Here is a 26,081-nt window from a genome sequence, read left to right on the forward strand (position 1 = left end):
TGCACGGTTCACATCATGGCCGCCGGATCCGGGACGGCGGGTCCTGCTTCCGGATCGGGCGTCGTGCGTGACCCATCGGCGTCACAGCCGAGAAAGGGGCCCGGCGGCGAGAGCGCGCGGCGATCGGGCACGATGGCGGGAGGAGGCGGGAGTAGCGACGGCAACGGGCGGTCGGCGGGTCGGCGGGCATCCCGCAGCGGCGGGCGGGCCCGACGGGGGCGCCACGAGCTGGGGCTGGGGGGCGCCGCGGAGCGCGGCGCGGGGGAGGCGAGGCTGGAGGCGGCGGTCAACCGCTGGGTGCTCAAGTTCTACTTCCACGAGGCGCTGCGGGCCTTTCGGAGTAGTCGGTATGGGGACTTCAGGCAGATCCGGGACATCATGCAGGGTGAGGGCCGGCCGGCGGAAGGGGGCTGAAGCGCGGGGGATGGGAATCCGTGAGGACCGGGTGCCGGGGCTGGGGGTCGCCGAGTCAACGATGTCTTCTTTCCTAGCTTTGCTTGTCAGGCCCTTGGGGAAGGAGCATACCGTGTCCCGGCTGCTGCGGGTTATGCAGTGTCTGTCTCGCATTGAAGAGGGTGAAAATTTAGGTATGGCTGTTTTTGTGTTTTTCTTTGGGCTTACGTAGGGTTGTGTTGTTGTTTTAAAACTTACATCGGGGATTGAGGATTCGGGGCTAAGGTGTGTTATTAATATTTTCATCGCGGTGGTCTTTTTTCATTCTACGACGTGCTTGTTTTCTGGCTCTAGTTTTATTCAGTTAAGGTTCTCTTGGTTGCTTTTCTGTTGTTTTTGTGTTTTTTTGTCTCACACCTGTTTCCTGCTTGCTCCAACTGTTCTGTTAGCTAAGGTGACTTATGTTAAGGTAGACATTTTTTCCCCATGGTAGACTTTTTTCTGGTATCTGAGCACACTTTATTTCTGAATTCAACTTGACAGCTGTGTAACAAACTGTCTTCAGTTTCTGGCCACTTGGACCTGAGAAGTATGTGTGTATCCTGAAATTTAAGAGGCAAATGCGTATGCTAAAATATATTTTTATTTTTTTACCCTTGTTGGAAAGTGTTAAAAAATGGTCACTTTATATTCATTGATTTCATTCATTGGATTCTACCTTTTCCCCACTTCTTCCAAAAGTTGAAGTCCGTGTTTGTAAGCCTGTAGCCAGCATGTCAGCAAATTAAATGCAAATCCTATATGTTTGCATAAACATACATATATAGATAATTATACATATATACATGTTGTGGTATGTGGTATATATACATATACATAAGTGTAACGTTTTCACGGCCTAAAAAATTGCTTAAGGTGAAAACTGCTCTTTGTCCTAGATTGTTCCTTTGATATGGAGGCTGAGCTCACACCCCTGGAATCAGCTATCAATGTGCTGGAGATGATTAAAACGGAATTTACACTGACAGAGGCAGTGGTCGAGTCCAGTAGAAAACTGGTCAAGGAGGCTGTAAGGATCTGTTTTTACTTTTCTTTTGATAAAAATTAGAGGTCTTTGAGGATACAAGTGCTTAATTTTTTCTGTGTGGGGTGGAGGAGAAGCAGGGATGATTGGAGCATGTTCGCATACTCACGTACACACATAGATGTTATCTCTCTAGGCATCCCCTACCTCCCATACTTGGAAAGCACCATTAACGTCAAGTGCTCAGCCTTTGAGATTTTAGTCTCTTCCATGTGACCCTACCAAGAGGGGCTGCAGTACACAAGAAGTGGGTTGGCATTGAAGATTGACATTTCAGAGGTTAGTGAAAGGGCTAGAAATAACTATGGCATAGGGTCATCCTTGCTTATCATAAACCAAGGAGAATAGCTGGGGCCTTGGAAAATGTGGGACTGACTTTGTGCTATTATTTCTTGCAGTTGTCTATTGAAAGAGAGGCCTAGGAAGCATTCCCTTTGAGCAGAGAGATTAGAGTCAGAGATGCTGGGATAATCAGCCAGCTAGAAAAAAAGTAATGGTAGGAGGCTGGCATAGGCAGCGTGCTTGAAACCAGGAAAAACGCTAGCATAGGAATTTGGGACTATCAAACTGTCATGGCCCAGGTGGCTTCAAGTAGTTGAACTTGTTTTCATCTAAAACATAGATGTGGCCATGGGAACTAGCCAGGAGGTGGAGATCATCGGGGGCCATCTTAGAGACTGATCTCTGAGTTATTAAATGATACTTTATTACTTAAGTCATCTATTTTTTTTTTTTTTTCAATTTCTCATTTAGAGTCATAGACTGCGTTAATGGTCATCTTTGGGACAATAACATGGGATGCTTAGTCTCAGTGAGGCTTTTTAATGCATTTAAGCTTTATGAAGTATCATCATTTAAAGTATATTAAATTTTTTTTTTTTTTAAGTATATCAAGTAAGTTATTTGTTACTCTAGGAGTTCACAGTGTATGGTCTGGAGGTCTCTGGGACCCTTTCAGGCGATCTGTGAAGTTAAAACTGTTTATGTAACAATTGTAAAACACTGACTTTTTCACCACATTGACATTTGCACCGATAGCGCAAAAGCAATCATCCTTGAGTAAATATCTTACTAGTATTTTGCGTGGTAAAATAAGAAGTGCACGTAAAGCGTTCTGCCGCATAGCACGACGTGGTTGTCTCGTGGAAAAGCACGCGTGTGATTGTTTGAGTTGTAAGTTCAGCTAGCTTTTTTTCTTTGTTTTAGTTTTTTTTATGGAGCACCATTTTTACTTGAAAGAACGACTGACAAACTTTGATTATTCAGACTCAGGTTTTTGGCAGTCATTTTATTGAAAATGAGCAAAGTGAACCTATCACTTCAAGGAAAATGATTAGCGCTTTTTGTTGTCAGTGACAAAATTCAGGCTTTTCAATGAAAATTATAATTTTGGCAATCTTGTATTCATGAGCTTGATAGCTTCCCAATGCTTAGACTTTTCTGATGAGATTGGTGATGATATTAATAAATATGATTTTTAAAAGTATTTTTAATGAATATGTCAACATTTGGAAGAGCTGCATAACTCAGTCAAGCCGTATTTTCCTAATGATCGCTGCACACTGTTTAAAAATCGTTCATGGGTAAGTGCAAGGTAGACTAATGGATTTTGACGTAACAGTGTGTGAAAAGTTTACTTGTCAAGGCTTGGTGTAGAATCAAAGAAGAAAGTCCACAATTGTCTGAAAAGACTATTGAAATACTCCTCTCTTCCAAATTCACATCTGTGTAAGGCCAGATTTCATTATATACCTCAACCGAAACAAGATATTACAGCAGAATGAATGTAGAAGCAGATATGAGAATCCAACTGTGTTCTAGTAAACCAGACATTAAAGACATTTGCAAAAATGTAAAACAATGTCATCCTTCTCATTAAACTTATGTCTTAGAAAATAGTTATTTTTCATGAAAATGTTACTTATGTTAACATGTAATGAGTTTATTGTTATTTTTAATGAATTAATAAATACTTTAAAATTTTCTCAGTTTTCTATTTCTAATACAGTAAATATCAACAGATATGTTGTTGTTGTTAGGTGTCATCAAGTCGGTTCTGACTCATGGCAACCCTATGTACAACAGAACAAAACACTACCCAGTGCTACACCATCCTCACAATTGTTGCTATGTTTGAGCCCATTGTTGCAGCCACTATGTCAATTCATCTAGGTGAAGGTCTTCCTCTTTTTCGCTGACCCTCCACCTTACCAAGTGTGATGTCCTTCTTCAAGGACTGGTTCCTCCTGATAACATGTCCAAAGTATGTGAGACAAAGTCTTGCCATCCTCACTTCCAAGGAGCACTCTGGCTGTATTTCTTCCAAGACAGATTTATTCAATCTTTTGGCAATCCATGGTATATTTAATATTCTTCGCCAACACCATAACTCAGAGGCATCAATTCTTCAGTCTTCCTTATTGATTGTCCAGCTTCTGCATGCATATGAGGCAATTGAAAATACCATGGCTTGGGTCAGGCGCACCTTAGTCCTCAAACTGACATCTTTGCTTTTCTTCACTTTAAAGAGGTCTTTCGCAGCACATATGGCCAATGCAATATGACATTTGATTTCTTGACTGCTGTTTTCATGTGTGGTGATTATGGATCCAAGTAAAATGAAATCCTTGACAACTTCAGTCCTTTGTTCATTCATCATGATGTTGCTTATCGGTCCACTTGTGGGGATTTTTGTTTTCTGTATGTTGAGGTGTAATCTGTACTGAAGGCTATAGTCTTCGATCTCCAGTAAGTGCTTCAAGCCTTCTTCACCTTCAGCAAGCAAGGTGTCATCTGCATATCACAGGTTGTTACTGAGTCTTCCTCCAATTCTGATGCTGTGTTCTTCATATAGTCCAGCTTCTAGGATTATTTGCACAGCATACAGATTGAATAAGTGTGGTGAAAGCACACAACTCTGACGAACACCTTTCTGATTTTAAACCATTCAGTATCCCCTTGTTTTGTTTGAACAACTGACTCTTGGCCTATGTACAGGCTTCCCGTGAGTGCAATTAAGTGTTCCAGAATTCCCATTCTTTGTAATGTTATCTATAATTTGTAATGACCATACAATCAAATGCCTTTGCATAGTTAATAAAACACAGGTCAACATCTTTTTGGTATTCTTTGCTTTTAGCCAAGACACAACAGACACATAACCTACATAAACAAAAGCTTTTGGGGGTCCTTATTAACATTTAAGAGTATAAGGAATCTTGAGACCAAAAAGTTTTTGAGAACTGCTTCTACAGGATGTTAGTTATGTTGAGACTACATTGGTTTTCTTTTCATAACTAAAAGATTGCTCAGTTAGATTTCTTTGGAGAATAGGAGAGGACAATGTGTATGACAGGATTCTGGGGAAGCATTTAATTTATAGCATTCTCTCCTGCACCTTTGATGACAGCACCTTCATTTTCTTTTGGGGCCTTACCTCATTTTATGGTCTTGGTGGACCTGTAAATCAAGGGACTCTGCTCCTATCTGGGGAGCTGATGCATCAGACACCATCTCTTAGGACTTTAATTCTTGAAACGAAAAGCTTTATCAAGGCTTTTTGAACATTCCTACTTCCCAGAACAGCCTGGTGTCTTTCTCTTTCTGTTTTAATTTTTTTGTGTGTGTTTCTTTTTTATTTTACTTTTTAAACTTTTCAGTTCTGTGAGTTTTGGCCTTCTCTTCTTTTGTTAATATGCCTTGCATGTCCCCTGAACTATCTCACCAGTATTGAAAATCTATGCTTGGAATTTTCTTTTCGTTAACCAGAAACCATTGCTATTGCTTACACTCTAAGAATTGTAACAGTTACATAAGAGAAGAAACTACTTATTTTTGTAACTGCCAAGTGAAAAAGCAGTGGTTCATCTCTTTAAAAAGAAAAAATTCACAGGAAATTAATATACAGCTTTAAAAGATAAACTCATAGCACAAACTTTGGAACCAGATTTTCAGTTTAGATTTTGAAAGCTTTCAGGTTTTTCTGTTTTCACAAATTAAATATAGTAGGACCTGTGGTACAGTTCTAGGGAAGATGAAGTAAGCATTTCCTCCCACCTCTCTTACTTAATGCAATTATAAATCCTGGACAGAATGCATGGAGCTGCTGTCTGAGGACTCTGAAAAGTAAGCAGTAGTAGACAAATGGGAAAGGAGATCAGAATTTGAAGTTCTGCCAAACCATTGATGAATTTACCATTTTTTATGTCCGGCTTGGACTCAAAGGCAGCCTGAAACTTGGAAGTGTTCTCCAGGTGTGAACAGAAAGAGCTCCAAGAGATGCCCTCTCTTTCTGGTCTGAGAAGCATGAAAGGAACCTTAAGGGTCAGAGAAGGTGAGAGAAATCCCTCTTTTTTTTTTTTCTTTTTTCTCGTCCCAGCCTTCAGACCTCACCGGCAGCAGTGGTGGCCCAGTGATGACGGTGGCAGCTGGGAAGACACCTAAAACTGGAAGAGATAACTCTTTCTTTCTTCTCAGAGGAGTTGTGACTCCCCAGAACTTGGGACAAATCCCTGTTGCTTTTTTCGCTCTGTCCTGCCAGTGGGCTGTGGGTGCGGATGCAGTTGTGGAAGTGCATGGCTGACCGGGGACACAAGCCCAGGAAGCAAGGCTGGTTCAATATTTGAAAATTGATCAATTATCTACCATATTAGTCTAAAGAAGAAAAATCACATGATCGTATCAGTTGATGCAGAAAAGCCTTTAACAAAATTCAGCATTAGTTCATCATAAACACTCAGCAAACCAGGAATAGAAAGGAGCTTCTTCAACCTGATAAAAATTATCTACAAAAAGCTTGCAGCTAACATCATTCTTAATGGTGAAAGACAGAATGCTTTGTCCTAAGATCATAATGCAAGGGTGTCCATTTCACCACATCTATTCAGCGTGATGCTGGAAGGCCCAGCCAGTGCAATAAGGCAAAAAAGAAAAAGAAAAAGCATACAGATTGCAAAGGAAGGAATAAAACTGTCTCTTTGCAGATGACATTGTACAGATTATCCCATAGAATATACAAAAAAGCATCTGTAAATTTATCAAGGTCAGATCAAGGTGCAAAAATGAATTGTATTTCCATATACTAAACTAGCAATGAACCATTTGAAATGAAATCAACAAAACAATGCCATTTACTCCAAAAAAAGGAAGAAAAAGAAATACTTAGATATAAGTCTAGCAAAACATGCAGGAACTGTATGTGGAAAAACAAAATGCTTATGAAAGAAATCGACCTAATGGAAAGACATACTATGTTCATGGATTGGAAGACAATATAGTTAAAATATCAATTCTCTCCAATTGATAAACCAGTTTAATGCATTTCCAGTCATAATCTGAACAAGATTTTCTATAGGTACAGACTACCTGATTTCAAAATTTATGTGAAAAGACAAAGGAACAAGAATAGCCATTTTGAAAAAGAAGACCAAAGTTAGAGGACTCTAGTACCCAATTTTAAGAATTACTGTAAAGCTATAGGTCTTATGAAAGTGGAGTATTGGTGAATGGATAGACATACAGATTGAAGGAGCTGAAAGAGAGTCTAGAAATAGACCCCCAGAAGAGTCTGGAAATAGAAACAAATATGACAAATTGATTTTTGACGAAGATGGCAAAGACAGTTCAATGGTAAAGAATTATATGGAAAAAGGATAGTCTTTTCAACAAATGGTGTTGGAACAATTGGACATCCATATGCAAAAAAATGAACCTTGACTTAAAACACATCTGTTATGTAAATTAAAATGAATCATAGTAAGTCTTTTAGAAGAAATAATGAAAAAATTATTATGCCCTGGGATTGGGCTAGTTGTTCTTAGATATAACAACAAAAGTAATGAATACTGGACTTCATCCAAATGTAACATTTTTGCTCTGCGAAAGACATTGTTAAGTAAAACACAAGCTGCAGACTGAGAGGAGATATTTGCAAGTCAAGTCTGATAAAGGACTTACATCAAAAATATATAAAGAACTCTCAAAAGGCAACAGGCAATCCTATAAAACCCTTTGTAAAAATGGACAAAAGACTCAACAAAGAGAATATATGGCAACTAAGCATATGAAAAAATGCTCAATATCATTTAAACTAAAACCACAATGAATACCAGTACATACCTATTAAAATGGCTAAACTTTAAAAATATTAATACCAAGTGCTGGTAAGGAAGTAGAGCAACTGGAACTCTCATTGCTGATAATGCAAAATGGTACAGCCACTCCAGAACAGTATATTTCTTATAAAGTTAAGCATATACTTATCATGTGACCTAACAATCCTACCCCTGAAGAACTGAAAACAAGTACTTGAATGTTTTAGTAGCTCTAATAATAATCACCAAAGTGTCCTTTAGTAGGTGAGTGGATAAACAAACTGGAGTGCATCCATGCAATGCACTACTTCACCACTACTCAGTGGTAAAGAAGAATGAACTATTGATACCACAACAACATGGATGGATCTCAGAGGCATTATGCTGAGTGAAAGAAGCCAGTCTAGGGCTACATCCTTCAAAAAACAAAAGCTACATACTGTATGATTCCATTTATATGATATTCTTGAAAAGACAAAACAATGATGGAGAAAAGATCAGTGGTTGCCAGGGGTTAGAAATGGAGGAAGGGTGTGACTACAGGGGGGTAGCACAAGGGAAGTTTCTGGATTGATGGTTTTTTATCCTCATTATGGTAGTGATTACAGGAATCTGCACATGTGTTAAAACTCAGAGTGTATACCCCCTAAAAAGTTAATTTTACTATTTGAAAAAGAACAGCATCAGGGTTGGAGGAAGACTCTTTAACAGCCTGTGATATGCAGATGACATAACCTTGCTTGCCGGAAATTAAGACAATTTGAAGCAGTTAATGATGAAGACCAAAAACTACAGCCTTCAGTATGGATTATGCCTGGACATGAAGAAAATGAAAATCCTCACAACTGGATTGATAAACAACATCATGATAAATGGAGAAAAAGTTAAGTTGTTCACAGTTTTATTCTCCTTGGATCAACAATATCCATGGAAACTGCGATCAAGAAATCAAATGACATTGCATTGGGCAAATCCGCTGCAAAAGGCCTCTTTAAAGTTTTTAAAAGCAAAGATGTTACTTTGATGACTAAGGTTCACCTGACCATGGTATTTTCAGTCACCTCATATGCATAGAAAAGCTGAACAATAAAAAAGGAAGACAGGAGAAGAATTGATGCATTCAAATTGTGGTGTTAGCGAAGCATACCGTGGACTGCCAAAAGATGAGTTTAGAAGAAATAACAACCAGAATGCTTCTTACAAGTGAGGATGGCGAGACTTCACATTACTGTTATGAATTGAATTGTGTCTACCAGAAATAATGTTTTGGAATCCTAACCCCTATACCTGTGGATGTGATTCCATTTAGGGATAGGGCTTTCTCTGTTACGTTAATGAGGCCATATCAGCGTAGGGTTTCTCCTAAACCTAATCACTTTTAAATTAGAAAAAGAGCAAATTAGACACAGAATTTAACAGAGACCGGGGAAGATAGATGCCATGTGAAGATCGCCAAAGAGCTGAGAAACGCCTGGGCAACAGAAACTGAAACAAGGATCTTCCCCCAGAGCTGACAAAGCCTTTCCCTATAGTCAGTGCTCTGAATTTGGGCTTCTAGCCTTCTAAACTGAGAGAATAAATTTTTATTCTTTTAAAGTCATCCACTTGCAGTATTTCTGTTACAGCAGCACTAGATAACTAAGACATATTTTGGACTTGTTGCCGAGGAAAGACCAGTCCTTAGAAAAGGACATCATGTTTGGTAGAGAGTCGTTGAAAATGAGGAGAACCCTCAGTGAGATGAACTGACACAGTAGCCACAGCAGTAGACTCCGACATGCCAACGATCGTGAAGGCGGCACAGGACGAGGCAACTTTTTGTTACACAGAAGACTGCTGTGGGTTACAGCTAACCTGACAACAACGCCGGCTTCCTTTTGTCCTGTGTGCTTGTGCTGAGCATGTTATGGTCGGAATCACCAGAAATTAGGACTTAATAGATTTCTGTGCTATTTTGCCTTTTTAGTCTGTATCTCCTTAAACATTTCTTCCCTGTGAAGATTGAAAATATTGCCCAGTTTTCCCTCTGTTTTTCGTATGTGTGGTCTTTTTTTTTTTTAAAGAATCTATTTGTCTATTTGTATCTCTCTTTTTCTTTGAGACCAGATTTAGGGTACTTTATCCTGTTAGATTAAATGCTCACACCTTTTAGTTGGTTTTTCTAATATTTTCAAATGTGTGTATATATTGTTAAAATTTTCTTTTTTAAATTTACAATCACTGTTGTTTTTCCTCTACATGTATTCTCTCAAGGCTTCTTTACAGAAGGACTCTTCTTTTTATCTCTGACTGATGAGACCTTCTCATCCTCCTTGGAACTTTGTCTTCTTTGCTGCCTGTAGATGATCTGGGGCTGCTAGTCTCCACAATTGCCTGCACACTCTAACTGAAGTTGCCAGCCGGGTTTATTATAGGGAGAGGCTGAGTTAGTTCTTCTGCAGATCTGGCCTCAGGTCTTTCCAGAATGGAAGGAGCTCTGTGGTCAGCAAATTGCTTATTTTTTTCACAGTATGCTCCCCCTAAAATTACATCAAAGCTTTTGCTTACAAAAGAACAGAACTAGTTGTGAACTTAGAGGTACCTAGAATGACTCTGGTCCATTTTGCCTTTTCTTAGGTGACCCTATTTGAGATTGGGTACATGGTCCACAATGCAGGGGATCAGATTTTTGCTGTATCAGCCATTTTAAAAAATCCAATGTAACGTTGAAATGCTACTACCCTACAAACTAACAGGCAACTTACCTTTGTGCAGGGTTACAGTTACAATGCTTAAATTAATAATTGTTAGTGTTTAAATGCAAGAGTTTGGTATAATGTGAAAAAGCTCTTGGGTATGTAAGATTCATTTGTACTTTTTAGTAGTTTATTTTGCTGTTTGATATTCTGATTACACCTGCCATTATTACAACAGTAAAAACAAGTTTTTTTCCCCCTTTTGTAGGCTGTCATTATTTGTATCAAAAACAAAGAATTTGAAAAGGCTTCAAAAATTTTGAAAAAACATATGTCCAAGGACCCCACAACTCAGGTAAATATGATAAATTTTCACTTTCGCGACTTAAATCCAACTCACTGCTTTTTGTGGGGAAGTAGGGAAAGGGTTCTTTGTAAGGAATATTATCTAAATATTTAACGTCTTTTATACCCAAAGATTGTTAAATTGGCCCCAAAAATGTGTTTTTCATTAGACGAATTTACGTAAATCATCTACTTGCCCCATTCCTGTCTGGTTTCTGACAGAACATTTATTTAAGCGCTAGGCACCAGATACTAAGCTAACAAGTTTTGTAACATTTCTAACCTTGCTTACATACTGTAAATGCTGATCCTGCAGACTTGAGGGGAATCTGCCTTGGTAAAAACTCAACACCTCAGTTTTCTGGTGTCAAAAGCTCTGTCAGTACCTGCCCTTTGTATTTTTCTTTCTTTTAAAATTTAAAATTTATTTTTTGAAAAGGTAATACAGGTACATAATACAAAATTGAAAAGGAACAACAAAAATTTAGTAAAAATTCTGCGACCCTTACCTGTGTAGTTTTCCTCCTCAGAAGCAACCTGTTATTTTTTTTCTTTTATTCTTTCAGAGATAGTCTGTGCGTATGCTGCAAGCAAATGTGTGTGTGTGCATGCGCACACACGGACACATGCACACGGTCATTTTTCCTGTTTTCATAACACGTTACAGCATATCGTGCACACTTATCTTGAACCTTTTTTTAATTTTTTTTTTAACTTAATTTATGCTGGAGATCATTCTATATTCGTTCACAGGAAACTTACTCAACTTTTTTTTTTTTATAGCTACATAGTAACACATTGTGTCCGAACCATTATATATCAACCGATCTTTTGTGTTAGGCTTCTCTCCCTATATGTGTGACAGTGATTTTCACTGGCAGTGTTGTAAAAGCTCTGATAGTGTTCTTTCTCGACTCGTCATCATGGAATTTTTACCACATTCTCCTTTCTCATGTTGCAAATATTGGTCCTTTGTGTAGAAGCTAAGGAATGATCTCCTGAACATTATCCGTGAAAAGAACGTGGCCCATCCTGTGATCCAGAACTTTTCCTACGAGACCTTCCAACAGAAGATGCTGCGCTTTCTGGAGAGCCACCTGGATCACGCAGAGCCCTACCTCCTCACGGTGGGCCTAGCCTTTCCTCTCTGCCTGTAATGGTCATGTGCTTTGAGCATGTGCAGGGACAGCTCTTTTCAGAAGCTTTTTGAAAAGAGTGAATGTATGAAAAAGATTCTAAATTAATAGTCACTGTCTTCCTTAATTAAATGCCTTAAATATGCAGAAGCAGGATCCTGGCAGAGGCAAATGGGACACATCTGGACTCCCTCCCCTCACATTTTTACTTCCTTTACATGTGATTGATCTGTTATATTTAAAGTGGGAGAACATTCACTTATAATTGATGCTTCCCCAAAAGAGGTGAAATTTGAACTGAGCTTTGGGAGGAAGAGAGTAGATGTGGCATGACAGTGTTGTTAACAGCAAAAAGACAAGGCTTTGGAGAAAAGTTGTGATTAGAAGTATCAGGTCAGCAGAGGCCAAATGAAGATATTCTTTAATTGGATAAAAGAGATAAACATAAAGAACAGAAGCAGGGAGCCTCTGGGCAGCCTGTGGAAAAATCAGAACCCAAGCTGTCCTAGATGGTGTGCCATAACGGAACACTGGGCAAGAGGATTTGGGCTTCTATTTTTTTAACCAGGATTTTGAATATGCTGAAAATATCTTATCTCATACATGTATAATCTGCCAGGCCCATATTAGGATAATGTCAGTGATCTAGCAGTGATTTTGGAAATCTTAAATTACTTGAAAAGCAGATAGTTTGGAATATTCTGGGAGCAAGTGTCAGGATATTTGAGCCTGGCCTGTTCATTTGCATTCCAGGTAACTGAAAAACAATAACCTTCCCCTATTGATATGTGAGGCTAAAACTCTCTCTGCTCTTAAGACATCATACCCAAACCTTACAGATATACATGTGCGAACTGGAAAAATACTAGACAGACTGGACATGTATAAAACTTAAGCCAGAGGGTGACAAATGAACAGTTGGTGTTAGAATGAGATTGGCCTACTGAGGGCTTTTACGTATGTTATAGGCAAGAATTTCCAAACAGTTGATACTAAGGCAAAACACATTTGTGGAAATACAATCATTGCCAGTTCTATACACAAACTAGAAGACATAAATATTTATTAGTTACCCTAACCAAAAACATTTTTTGAGTCTTGTATATGACACCAAAGACATACATTCCTGGGTGAGGGATGAAATTGGTAGGACGGAAGAAAAGAGGAAATGTGGAGTAAAATCATGTAATTATTGGATTTCGGAAAGATTAAAGAACTCTTGAAATGTCAAGATGGTTAACACCACTCAAATAGAGATTGTCTTTAATAGAGAAAACTGTGAACCATTTTTGGAGATGTTACTGTTTTTCAAGGAAGTAAAGAAGGAGAAATTTGAGACAATTTTAAGGTCTCTTCCTTTTTACATCCTCCTCCAGTTTATGACTAGATTCTATTTGTAAGTGATCTTGTTTGCGTATTGAGTATGTTCATGGTGAAAGAAGCAGAAAATTATAGTGAAATTCTGTGACCTCCCTTTTCCTGATGACATTCTTCCTTCCTAAGATGGCCAAAAAGGCTTTGAAATCTGAGTCCGCTGCCTCAAGCACAGTGAAGGAAGATAAAGAGCCAGCACCAGAGCCTGTGGAAAAGACACTCAGAGAACCTACAAGGTGAGAGGGATGCCCTTTTGTAATCCTGTGTGAAACATGGGGTTAATCAGTTGGAAGCATAGTGTCCTTCTCAAAACAGGATCAGTTCTCTCAGTGACTTGGCCTGTTGACATGTTACTGGGTTACTTATACAAGGCTCTGTGGGAAGTATAGAGCACACCCTGGGAAAATGAGAATATTGAAAAGAGAATGTCTGGGATCTCTTCTAGAAGTCCCTCACTGGCTCTTGCTCAAAGATCCTTTCCTTCTGTTTCTCATTCTTGCCTCGTACATATCTACTCAGTAGTTTCCTCTGGATACATGATCTCTTAGTACACTTGAGAAGCAGTACTCAGATCTGTGAATCAGATTCCCAAGACCAGTTGCTAAAGTAGGGGGTCACAAGTTTAAATGCTTTTGGGGAGCCTGGCAGAAAATGTACAGGAGGAAAGTGAACCTAGGATGAGACAGTCTAGAGTGTGGGACTGTGTGAACCAGAGAGGGGATGCTTTTTCAGCTTCATGTGATTGTCGCTATGTAGGAATGTCTGAGGATACCCAAACTTCAGTTCAGATATTTATGTGACATTTCCCAATTTCTGAATGATGTTAGTCCAATTTTTAAAAAAAAAATTTATTGTGTTTTAGGGGAAAGTTTGCAGCACAATTAGTTTCTCATTCAAAAATTTATACACAAGTTATTTGGTAACATTGGTTACAATCCCTGCAAGGTGTCAAAACTGTGCCCCCTTTCCCCTTCCACCCTGAGTGTCCGTTTGTCTAGGTTTCCTGTCCCTTCCTGCCCTTTTGTCTTTGTTTTTGGGCCGATGTTGCCCACTTAGTCTCGGATACTTGTTTGAACTAAGAAACATGTTCCTTACGTGTGTTATTGTTTGTTTTAAAGGCCTGTCTAATCTTTCGCTGAAAGGCGGACTTTGGGAGTGGCTTCAATGCTGAGTTAGCAGGCTGTCCAGGGGCCATAATCTCGGGGGTTCTTCCAGTCTCTGTCAGGCCAATAAGTCTGGTCATTTTTGTGAATTTGAATTTTGCTCTACATTTTTCTCCTACTCTGTCCAAAACCCTCTATAGTAATCCTTGTCAGAGCAGTCCGTAGTTGTAGCCAGGCACCATCTAGTTCTGGGCTCAGGCTGGTGGAGGCTGTGGTTCACGTGGTCCATTAGCCCTTTGGAATGATATTTTCCTTGTGTCTTTGGTTTTCTTCATTTTCCTTTGCTCCAGGCGGGATGGGGCCTATAGATGGATCTTAGATGGCCGCTCACAAGTTTTTAAGACCCTAGACACTACTCACCATAGTAGGATATAGAATATTTTCTTTGTGAGCTGTGTTATGCCAGTTGATCTAGATGTCCCCCAAGACCACGGTCCCCAGCCCTCAGCCCAAGTAACGTGTTTGGATGCGTCTAGGAAGCTTCTATGGCTTTGCCTTAGCCAAGTTGTGCTGACTTCCTCTATATTGTGTGATGACTTTCCCTTCACCAAAGTTGACAGTTGTCTACTATCTAGTTAGTGAGTTCTCCTCCCCACCATAGTGACCATCAAAGGTAGTTTTTTCCTAATTGTAAACCTTTTCTTGGTTTTCATAATAGTGGTCTCATACAATCTTTGTCCTTTTGTGATTGTCTTATTTCACTCAGCATAATGCCCTCCAGATTCATCTATGTTGTGTGGTGTTTCCCAGAGTCATTATTGTTCTTTGTCGTTGCATAGTATTCCATTGTATGTATATACCATAATCCATTCATCTGTTGACATGCACTTAGGTTTATTTCCATCTTTTTGCCATTCTGAATAATGCTGCAGCGAACGTGGGTGTGCATATGTCTGTTCATGTGACGGCTCTTCTCAAGGATGTATTCCCAGGAGTGGGATTGCTGGATTGTATGGTATTTCTATTTCTAGTTTTTTAAGGAGGCGCCATTAGTCCAATTTAAAAAAAAAAAAAACTTCACATAGGTTAGGCCAGTGAAACACATCTGCCAGCTGGGTTTGGTATGCAGAATGCCAGTTTACTCCTTTCCTAACAGTTTTTACTTAAAGCGTATTAACCCATTGCCAAAACCCGTTGCCATCAAGCCGATTCCAAGGCATAGTGACCCTACAGGACAGAGTATAACTGCCCCGTAGGGTTGCCAAGGCTATAAATCTACAGATGCAAACTGCCACATTTTTCTCCCATGCTGTGGCAGGTGAGTTCGAACTGCCGACCTTTCAGTTTGCAGCCAAGCGCTTAACCACTGCACCACTAGGGCCCCTTTTAAAGGATATTAGCTGTTTCAAATGATAGATAAACTTTATTTTTAAAAGGCAGTTTCTCATTGTTCCAAGACTGCAGGACATACTCCTTACTCTGAGAATTCTCAAGATCCTGTTCATAAGTGTACTATAGGAGAAAGGGGCAGAGTGGAGACCAGCGTTTTACTTCTGCCACATGAGGGTTGGATGGGGATGGCTAGGAGAAGAGTCTAGACTTCAGGGTGGGATTGCTGGATTATCATTTGGTTGCCTAGGTGGATTTACAGTTGCTAAGCACTACTCAGGGTTCTTACATAATAGAAAACATTGTTTTAGAGGGTTAGACTGGCACATAGGCTAAGGAGGCCTCTGGAGGGAGTACCATTGCCTGCGGTTCCTTTAAGGTTTTTACTTAAACTTGGAGTTTAAACTCCATAATCCAACTTATACATCACATTTAAAGCGTTTATTTATGGTTGTTGTAAGAGGTATTTATAAATAAAGGTTGTGTTAATCTCCCTCTTACTTTTTTTTTTTTAATGGAGAGTCCTCAACTTGAGTCCTCTGAGTCTAATTTGAAGCTCTTCACGCTTTGAAAAAGGTGTTTGAATGGTTGAGCATCAGCCGTCATGAAATTGATCTTTGCATGTCTCTCTTTTTTAGGGAGCTACAGAATACTCCAACCACCTTTGGGATTATGACTCTGAAAGCAGCTTTCAAGGCCCTATCCAGTGCGAAGGATTCTGAGGCAGCCTTCTCAAGACTAGACCAGAAGGATCTGGTACTTCCTAATCAAGCATCTCTACCATCCTCAGCCCTCAAAAACAAGAGACCAAGAAAAAATGAAAGTTCAGCCCCTGCTGAATGTGAGGGTGGCTCTGAACTGCAGCCCAAGGCCAAGCGCATGACAATAAGCAGATTGGTTTTGGAGGAGGACAGCCAGAGTATTGAGCCCAGCACAGGCCTCGACTCTTCCCAGGAGGTCGTTCCAGCATCACTATCCAAGCCTGCCGCACTCAACCAACCCCTTCCCAAGGAGAAGAATCTCAAGTATGAAGAACCTCTTTGTAGCAGTTTTGGGGCTGGTTGCTGGTCCTGGTTGGGCCTGGTATCACTTCCATGAACGAAGTAACCATCAGCTAAGTTACATACCACCAAGGCTTGCTCAGACTGTTAGAATGTGACTCAGGAGTCGGGAGTGATGACATAGCCATCCTTGCCAATTCTGAAGCCCCACGTGTGGGCTTCCAGGCATTGCACTAGGGTGTGAGTGAGAATGGAAAGGTTTCAGAGCCTCCTACTCATTTTTTAGGAAACTTCTGAGTGTCCTGACTACTAAATACTAATCTTATTTGTTAAAAGAAATTTGCTTGAATTGGGCCATGTTACACTTTCACTCTTAAAAGAGTCTGATGTTAACAGTTTTGCACCTTTTACTAATCTACATTCTGCTAGGTACTGTGGGGCAGTGTTTAGAATGCTTAATTTTGTTTCCCATAATATGACCACAGCCTGGCTTTGAGTTTTGCTCCCCTCTGTGTTCTGTTGTGGATCCTTCTCCCAGACAAACTGGTCTGCTTTCTCTCTCTGGAACATGCTGTGTTTGTTTCTACTACTGGACCTTTGCTTCTTCCCATTACCCACATTGGACTGTCACCCCTCCGTCATTACTTGTCAGATTCCCATTTGTCCTTCAGAGGGAAGAGAAGCTGATATTGATGAAGTGCTTTCTGTGGGCCAGCCACTTTCATAGATTATTGAATCTCTACAATCTACAATCCTAACGCTGTGAGGTGATACTTTCGTCCCATTTTATAGATGAAGAAGGCTCAGAAAAGTTACTAACTTATCTAAAGTGACACAGCTTAAGAGTGGCAAAACTGGCCTTTGGGACTTTTAAGTCAAGTCAGTCATGATACAAAAGCCTATGTCCCAAACACCACATACACCAAGCTGCCTTTCTTAAAATTCTTCCTCCATGAATGCTTCCCTGGTCACCTTTGCTGTAGGTTGTCCACCTTCCTGGACTCCCAGAGCTGTTGCCATCTGTGCCACTGGTCTGTGTTGTAGTTGTGTGGGGACCTATTCTCTGGCATGTGTGTGCTAGGTCCCCTGATGGGCTGCGACTTCTAATAAGTGGTTTATACTTAGGCACAAATTGGCACTATCTGTACTACTGCCTGCATTTGGAAGTCAGTCTTTTTACTAGCAGATAAGCATAGCTGCTGGGCAGTTTTATTCTCATTAGATACATGATCTCATTTACAATCCTGTGAAATGTAGGTATTGCTCCCATTAACAGATCAGGAAGCCTGGGGGAGAGGGCGTGATCACAGTGGTCTTGTAAAGGATTTGTGATGGTCTGTCCTCTCATGTGCCAAGGGTATGTAATGAAGTGTCATGGGTACTCTCAAGTGAGGGTTGGGAAAATACAGCCTTTGGGCTAAATTCATCTGCTCCCTGTTTGCATCAGTGAAGTTTACTGGATCACAGGCATACCTATTCATTTACATATTGTCTATGACTGGTTTTGGGTAGTTGTGATAGAGATAGTATGGGCTGCAAAGCCAAAAATATTATCTGGCCCTTTACAGAAAAAGTCTAGTGACCCCTGCTCTAACAGCAGTTCATGCAAGGTGCCCTGGGAGCTCAAGGGAAGAAGACCTGAGACTGCTCAACAAAGTTGTAGGTGGTGCAAACCTGGCCTTGAAGGAGGAGTAGGAGGTCATCAAGCATACTGGGGGCAGGGGATTCTAGGCAGTGGCGGCTGATTTCATAAAGGCATGACAAAGCCTCATATACCCAGAAAATGAAGGGAGAAAAGTATGGATGCATAGATGGGCCAGATCTGGAGTTTCTGTCTTATTCTATCATTCAGAGATTCTCAAACTGGGCTTCATAGTATCACCTACAGAATGTTTTTAGAAATACGTATTCCCAGGCCCCCGACTACTGCATTAGAAAGCGGGGGAGGTGGCAGTGTTCTGGAGTCTACTTTTCTGAATATGCCCCCAGATAATGCTAATGTAACTAATCTAAAAAGTTGATGGATGCCACCAAAGGCTTTGAACAGGCAATGGCATCTGCTTTGTACTGGAGGAAGGGAGGGAAGGTGGTTGGAGACTGATGCCTGGTATGGAGTGAGGGTCTGGAAGAAGTCGTGTGAAGAGTCAAGAGGAGGGAAAGGCAGGATTAGGGTTTATCACCTGGAGGGTAGGGGCCATGACTAACAGATCTTTATATTCCCCACAGCACCTTGCACATGGTAAGAGTTGAATAGATACTGACCAAATAATAGGTCTGGGTTCTTCCAGTTTAAGGGATGACACCAAAACTTCTGTAAGAGGCCAGAGAGCTAATATGTTTATATGGCTTTATTTGCCACGTAAGATCTTTGTCATGCAAGTTTTTTTTTTTAAACCCTTCAAAAACATAAAAACCATTCTTAGTTCAAGGGACTTAGAAAAACAGGCAGCCACAGGCTATAGATTGCCAGTCCCTGCCAGGCTGTTGCTCATCAATTCTAACTTAACCAGTGAGGAGTGTTAGGAACACGAAGTGACCTGACTTGCCCAGGACCACATAGACACCTAACGGTTAAGATTAGAACTCAGATCTCAGCCCTTTACATGACAAAAATCAAGAAAGGCAGTCAACACAACACTGTCATATGAAAGACTTCCCCAAAACCAAAGCCTATGCAGAGGTAATCAATGCAGAGTTCAGAGAAGGGAGCAGTTACTAAAGTGATCTTAGAAGATTGTATGCAGAAAGAGGTTACAGCCACTCGTGTGAACATGACTGACTAGAGGACACAAGCTACAATCAGTTGTATCCCAGCACTTGGACAAGTACATAGAAAACTTAAACTGTAACTCAGTCTGACCTTTGGAAGTAGAAATTAACAAAGCTAATATACTGTAAAGGGAAAACCTCTTTTTTGTTTTTTTTGTTTTTTTTACTTTATCTCAAGTAAACTAATTTTTCTCAGGAATAACATCTGAGGGTATGATTCAAATTAAAAACAAAGGGAAGTAAATAGTCCACCATTTGTCTCAGCTGCTTGGTTAGGTAATTTTATGGCAAATTTATGGAACTCAAGGAATTTTTTCAAGCAGCACCTATGTACTGCTTAAGCAAATTGCTTTCATACTTGCAAAATTCTCAGACAGCCTTAAAGATAACAATTCCTTTTTCATAGGGTACAACGGAACAGAAATCTGTATCTGCTCTCTTGGTCAACTTTCCAGGTCATTGTGAGCTTTGTAGATTACTCAAAACTTTTAATACAGACACGTTCTATGTTTTGTAAAAGATGTTATAATTCTGAGGTCAAATCTGTGCAGTGTTCTGTCCCCAGGGCAGTTGTATAGGTATATGTTTAGTGTTCAGAGTCATTAATCAGGTAAGCACAGTCAAAGTTGAGTAGAAGAGATGAGCTATAATTTTAATTTCTTTAATAGTTGGGGTTTCAGATTATTTTTTACTCTTTGGGACTTTTTTGTCTATACCAAAGTACTTAATGTTTCATGTTAACAGGGAGGATTCTTGTTTGCGTATTATTCTAATCTTTGATGGTATAAATTCTTTGTACTTCTTTGATAATCCCAGTATTAGTTTAGCTAATATTTCTACAGCTCATTTTAGGGTATGTGCTAGGTATTTGGGATATACAAATGAAGATACGGCCCCTGCCTTCAAGGGGCTTATCGTTAGGGGTACACTGTGAAATAATAGTTTAATAAAGTGTAAGTCTTGTGCTACAGGGGCAGCAAAGGCGAGTGCTTTTTGTGTGTGCTTGGGTAGATAGTGAAGTCTTTGAGAATGATGGCCTTGAAAGATAGGATTTTTTTTGGCAGGTAAGGGAATCCCAAGTATGGAGGGAGGCAGGAAAGTACAGAGCTTATTGAAGGACAATGGAGAAAAGCAGAGTGGCTGCTATGGGTGTGGCCAGGGGAGTTAAAGAGAAGAAGGGCCTCCATGGTGGTAAGGCAATGGGAAGCCATCACAGAATAGAAGAGGGATATGATTTTAGGGTAGTTCTAGTGGCTTTGGAAAGGGAAGGAGCTAATGGTAGTTGAGAGCCTAGGGTAATAACGGTTAAAGATAGCATGGGCTTGAACTAGGGGAATGGGAAGGGAAAGATCAGTCTGGGGATAGAAATAGGGCAGGTCTGTGAAGGAAAGGGGCTTAGTAGCACCACAGTTTGTAAGGTAGAAGGATGCTGAGACCTGTAAAAGAGTTAAAAAAAAAAAAAACAAATTTTGAGGGGGCAATGAAGTATTTGGTGTTGAGTTTGCTGGGAGGTCCTGTAGTCTGGGGAATGTCCAGCCAGCTTGTGGAAAAGGACATTGGATTTGGGAGTTGCGTGTGGGTGAACGTCAAATGTGGTCACAGCAAGACAAGGAGGATTGTGAGCCAAGGGCAGAATATGGGCAGGCCCAGGGTGAATTTGTTTTATACCTTGTCTTCTTGTTGATCTCCCCTCAGAGTACCCAAAGGCAAGTGGAACAGCTCTAATGGGGTTGAAGAAAAAGATACTTGGATAGAAGAGGATGAACTGTTTCGAGTTCAGGGTAAGCGAGGAGATTCTTAGCTTCTCCTTGACCCTTGCTGAAATATACATGCATATTATTGTCACATGTTAATGTTCCAGAAACTGCATCTCCAATTAGAAAAAGTTTAAAAGATTGTTGACCTCATTTTGATTCATAAGGAGTCAGTTTTATGTCCTTTCTCTTTAAACAATGGAGACTCTCGAAGCAGTACTTTATGTTTAAAGAAAATTCTTTTATTTAATAAAATCTATGGTATTGTAGTTGATGTCCTTCTTAATGTGGTTTATTTAGAAAAGGTAGAAATGCCTTCCCCTGCATTTCTTGTTAAAGTAAAATATGTTTTTACCAGTTTCTACATAGGAATGTCTTTTTCTGAGAAATTTTACTTTTCCATAATTAATACCAAATGTCATAGCATTTGCATTAAAATCTCTCCCACTACTTACTTTACATCTGAATGGAAAATATCCAAATGCTAAGCATCAGTTTTGGGGGTTCTGTAGGAGCCGTGGTGGCGCAGTGGTTAAGCACTGAGTTGCTAACCAGAAGGTTGGCAGTGTGAACCTACCAGTTGCTCCATGAGAGAAAAGACCCGGCCATCTGCTCCTGTAAAGATTACAGCCTAGGAAACCCTATGGGGTAGTTCTGCTCTGTTATGTAGGGTCACTATGAGCTTGGATCATCTTAATGGCACATAATAACAACGACATAGACTTTTTAACATAAACAATGGTAACCCTTTGCCAATCCCAAAGGTTTTGTCCCTGAAAAGCATCTTCATTGGCAGAAACATACATGGCAAGGTCAGGATCACACAGAAAATGGAAGTCAACAGAAAAACAATAAAAATAGCATTAAATGTTTAAAAACAGTAAGATATTAAAGTTCTGGAAACATCCATCTCCAGCGCAGTACGGATTTGTTACCTTTAGAAATCTGCTCCCACTATGATATGAAACACTTTCTTATTTAAAAATAATCTGCTTCTCAAAGTATCCTCTTCCTGATTAGAAGACATTGCTGGGACAATGGCGTTTGCTAAAGCAGATGCTAAAGCAAGTTTCATGCTTTTGCAACTTTGCCTTTTCTTACGGCTTTTTAAACAACTCTTGATGGCTTGGAATGGCACGTCTTTTATACTTACACACCCTCCTGTAGCCCACTGGCCTTTTAAAAAAATTATCTCAGTGCATGTTTTGTTTTGTTTTGTTTTTTATTGTACTTTAGATGAAGGTTTACAGAACAAACTAGTTTCTCATCAACAGTTATAGTACACACCTGGTTGTATGACATTGGTTAACAACCCCACGACATGTCAACATTCTCCCTTCTCAACCCTGGGCTCCCTGTTACCAGCTTTCCTGTTCCCTCCTGCCTTCCAGTCCCTGCCCCAGGACTGGTGTGCCCGTTTAGTCTTGTTTTGTTCCATCGGCCTGTTCAATCTTTGGCTGAAGGATGAACCTCAGGAGTGACCTCATTACTGAGCTGAAAGGGTTTCCGGGAGCCATACTCTTAGGGTTTCTCCAGTCTCTGTCAGGCCAGCAAGTCTGGTCCTTCTTTTTGAGTTAGAATTTTGTTCTGCATTTTTCTCCAGCTCTGTCCAGGACCCTCTATTGTGATATGCATGTGTTTTGAGACCTGATCTCTTACCCATATGATGAGAAGATGGAACTTGAGCAGATCTTGCATGTTTCGTGGGAGTGGGAAACAGTAGTTGCCTTGTTCTTTTGTTTAGGGAACTGAACCAAGTTGTACTTACGTAAAATGATCAGGGATTTGAAAATTCTAGTGTAAAACAATAAAACCGTGTTACTTCAAAGCAGCCATTAACAAGGGGTTATTAAGCAGAAATTATACATACACATAGGTTTAAATATCACAATCCCTCAGTAATTTTAGAAGATGATGTTGGTTTTGTTAAAGAAACTGAAATCCATCATAATAGACATTTTTTGAATTGCTGTTTATAAAACACTTGCTTTGTACAGATTCCCATGGGGTAAAATGACTGATGTCTTGCAAATTAAAGATAAAAAGAAACTATCCTTTAGTAGTGTCCTTTCTCTTGTCAGTGTTTGTGAAATTTGAATTGTTTTCCCTTTGGGAACACCCTGTGTCTTTTTTTGTGGTTTGGGCAGAGTTAGGAGCTCCGAAATGAGTCTACTTTTAATGTTTTTCAGCAGCAGCTGACGAAGAGAGTGTAACCAGCATAACAAAAAAACAGGTAATTTAAAAATTCTCTTTTCTGATCTGTGGGGTAAAACAGAGGTAAAGTCAGTCCCCATTTCTAGGCATAGACTACCCACGTACTCCTTAAAAGTCTGTTTTGAGAGTTTCATATAATCTGAACTGAGTTAAACAGCTGTCCTCTGGAGGAAAAACCTAGGACAGAAGCCTGACACACTTTCTGAACCACGAACATCACATGTTTGAAATTTTAAAGACAGAAGTGATTATTAGTTGATGAAATGACAGAGACATTGAAAATCATTAAAGGCCCAAATCCACAGTGTTAATTGTCACGTTTTACAAACAGAAACCCTGCTTTAGGGCTCAGGTTATGCTCTTGGATTCTTCTAGGGTTCTTGATTTTTCTCTCCTCAGTTTATTGGAGAAGCTGTGAATAAGTGGGTAACCAGCTTGTGATGAGGCTCGATTTTCTTTTGCAGAAGTGGACGGTAGAAGAAAGCGAGTGGATCAAGGCTGGAGTGCAGAAATACGGAGAAGGAAACTGGGCTGCCATTTCTAAAAATTACCCATTTGTTAACCGAACAGCTGTAATGATTAAGGATCGCTGGCGGACCATGAAAAAACTTGGCATGAACTGAAACAGGCTTTCATTTCCACAGCATTAACAGGAGCATGGTTTCTAATAATAGCCCAATAGTCTGCTGTTTCTTTTGGAAGCTGGGCTGGGATGAGAATTCTGGGAAACCTCCTTCTGTGTGAGGGAGGCCCCAGTTCCACTTCAGTGCTGTTGGAGATCATGGAGCTAAGAAGCAAAGCCAAGCCTACCCCATGTCCTTGGCAGAGAATACAGGCACAAAGCTTGTATATGCCAGAGTATCATTAATATTCCCCTCTTTAGTGGTTTGCTTGAATTTAAATCCCCAGTAATCAGTAGAACCTTCTCCTAAGAAATGGTGGAGTCTATTAGGAGCCACATGACTCCATGACCTGTTAAAACCAGCAACACGAGCATTTTTTGGAGTGAACTCGTTCCAGGTAAAACTTTGGCCTTCTGAAGCAAATACAAAGGAACTTCGTTTGTCATGAGCCCAGACTGATGAGAGACCAGGCCTTGTGGAATCAGGAGTCCCTTACAAACCATTTAGCCAGCTGTGACATCCACACCTAGACCTGACTGCCTTGGCATTTGCTTTTAATATTTCCTGGGCTACATAGGAAGGTTTAACCTTCACTTCCCATGTGGTTGAACCAGTGTGTTTTTTGGTAAAATGGTGATTGTAGATAAGCTTAGCTCCCTCTCTCTTCCCCCTATCCTCCCTGACCAGTTCCCTTCCTTATTGCTGGACTTAAAAACAACCTTGATTGAATATAAATGCCTAATTCCATTCTTTATGAAATGGTTACTTCTGCCTGATTCCCTTAATTGTGCTGTGTTAGTGTCTTGCACTGGAATTCAACATTCCCTTCTTTTTTTGTACTTTGTTGTGCTTGCTGTCTCTCTTGGACATCCTTAAAGACTGTCTTTTTAGCAAAAAAATTTCAGTAAAGTGTTTTCTGTAATCTTTTTTTAAAAGATGAGAATTATTGTCTATAACTTGTAGCATTGTTCATTAAAGTCTTGCTTCTCTCAGATTTAAGTAGTTGTTTAATTGCAGCATAGCATGTGTCAGCAGATGGGGGTAGCAATATCTTGAACAAGTTTTGTGGAACTGCACTGGTCAAGAAGCTGGTGTTGCACTGTATTGGATTTTCTAACCCTAATCCATGGAAGCCTTGTCAAACAGTTAATGTGGAGGTTTCCTCTTTTCAGTTTCCTCACATAACATACTTTTCCTGGAGCCAAAAGAATTTCCCCTTTCTCACCTCTGAGTGAGTGAAGGGCAAGGTTTAAAGAAATGCTGAAGTCTTAAAATTCATCCCATAGTTACAAGTTGGAAACTTTTACAGCATTGTTACCTATCAACTGTGGATTTTGGGGTTTATACTACGCTGTTTATCAACCAACCTCAAAATAAACCACAGTGAGAAGGTAAGAACTTAATCTCCTCTCAGTCCAGCCACCTGATTGCAGCTAGTCGTGGTCTGCCAAACGGGATTAGAATCCAGAGCTTTTTTCCCCTCAAATTCTCACATCATTAGAGGGTACTCTCTAAGTAGAAGAGTCAAACTCTAAGGCATTTAGGGAAGAAAATATTCTAACAGTGTTTCTCAAATATGATGAAGAGACCCTTCAACATTTTTTTCACTTAAGTTTTTATTATACTGTTAAATGTATATAAACATAAAATTATGCTTAGAGCTTTTCTAACACTAAAAATTAATGTGAACTGGTGACTGTTTTGTTGAACCTAAGTTGCTGTTTACAACATAAGGAGCATCAGGACTATGGCAGCTGTGGGACTTGGGTGGGGAGTAGCTGTGACCTTCTGTACTGACATGGTGACAGTCTTTGCCCCTGCATCTTGGACTGCTGCAGAGCCACTGTGTCTCCAGAGTACCATGGTGTCATTTGGCCTTTGCACAAACTGAATACTACAGTTCTGAAGTCAGGTTTTTACTTACTAGCTTGTGATGGTTAAAAGTACCAGTTGGAGTCAATGCAGTGAATTCTGAGACAGTGCTTGGTTAGAAGGTACTAATCCTGCTTTTTTTTTTTTTTAAGAGTCTCACTGAGAAAGAGGTTGAAGAGGTAATAAACTCCCAACAACAACAACAACAAAGCCCTGACCCAGACGTCTTCACTGGAGAATTCTACCAAACATTCAGA

At 40.1% G+C, this 26,081-nt stretch overlaps 1 protein-coding gene across 2 annotated transcripts; it reads left to right on the plus strand.

Annotated features, from left to right (window-relative positions):
* TERF2 (telomeric repeat binding factor 2) lies at window positions 1-24,944 on the plus strand. 2 transcript variants are annotated; one of them, XM_023556505.2, is made up of 10 exons: window positions 1-385; window positions 492-587; window positions 1,332-1,462; window positions 10,513-10,599; window positions 11,570-11,716; window positions 13,229-13,335; window positions 16,230-16,616; window positions 21,057-21,142; window positions 23,305-23,348; window positions 23,794-24,944. In XM_023556505.2, the coding sequence occupies exons 1-10, from the start codon at window positions 16-18 to the stop codon at window positions 23,950-23,952; spliced, it is 1,614 nt and encodes a 537-aa protein (XP_023412273.2). In that variant the 5' UTR covers window positions 1-15; the 3' UTR covers window positions 23,953-24,944. The 2 variants fall into 2 exon arrangements, with proteins under 2 accessions (XP_023412273.2, XP_064129917.1); XM_064273847.1 differs by having other exon boundaries at window positions 23,308-23,348.
* The last annotated feature ends 1,137 nt before the right edge of the window (window positions 24,945-26,081 follow it).

Source organism: Loxodonta africana, chromosome 21, assembly GCF_030014295.1.
Source record: "Loxodonta africana isolate mLoxAfr1 chromosome 21, mLoxAfr1.hap2, whole genome shotgun sequence".
NCBI lineage: Eukaryota > Metazoa > Chordata > Mammalia > Proboscidea > Elephantidae > Loxodonta > Loxodonta africana.

Coding starts and splice junctions, on each gene's coding strand:
- TERF2 (XM_023556505.2), top strand. CDS start 16: ATGGCCGCCGGATCCGGGACGGCGGGTCCTGCTTCCGGATCGGGCGTC. Junction 16,617..21,056: donor CCCAAGGAGAAGAATCTCAA/GTATGAAGAACC, acceptor ATCTCCCCTCAG/AGTACCCAAAGGCAAGTGGA. Junction 23,349..23,793: donor CCAGCATAACAAAAAAACAG/GTAATTTAAAAA, acceptor TTTCTTTTGCAG/AAGTGGACGGTAGAAGAAAG.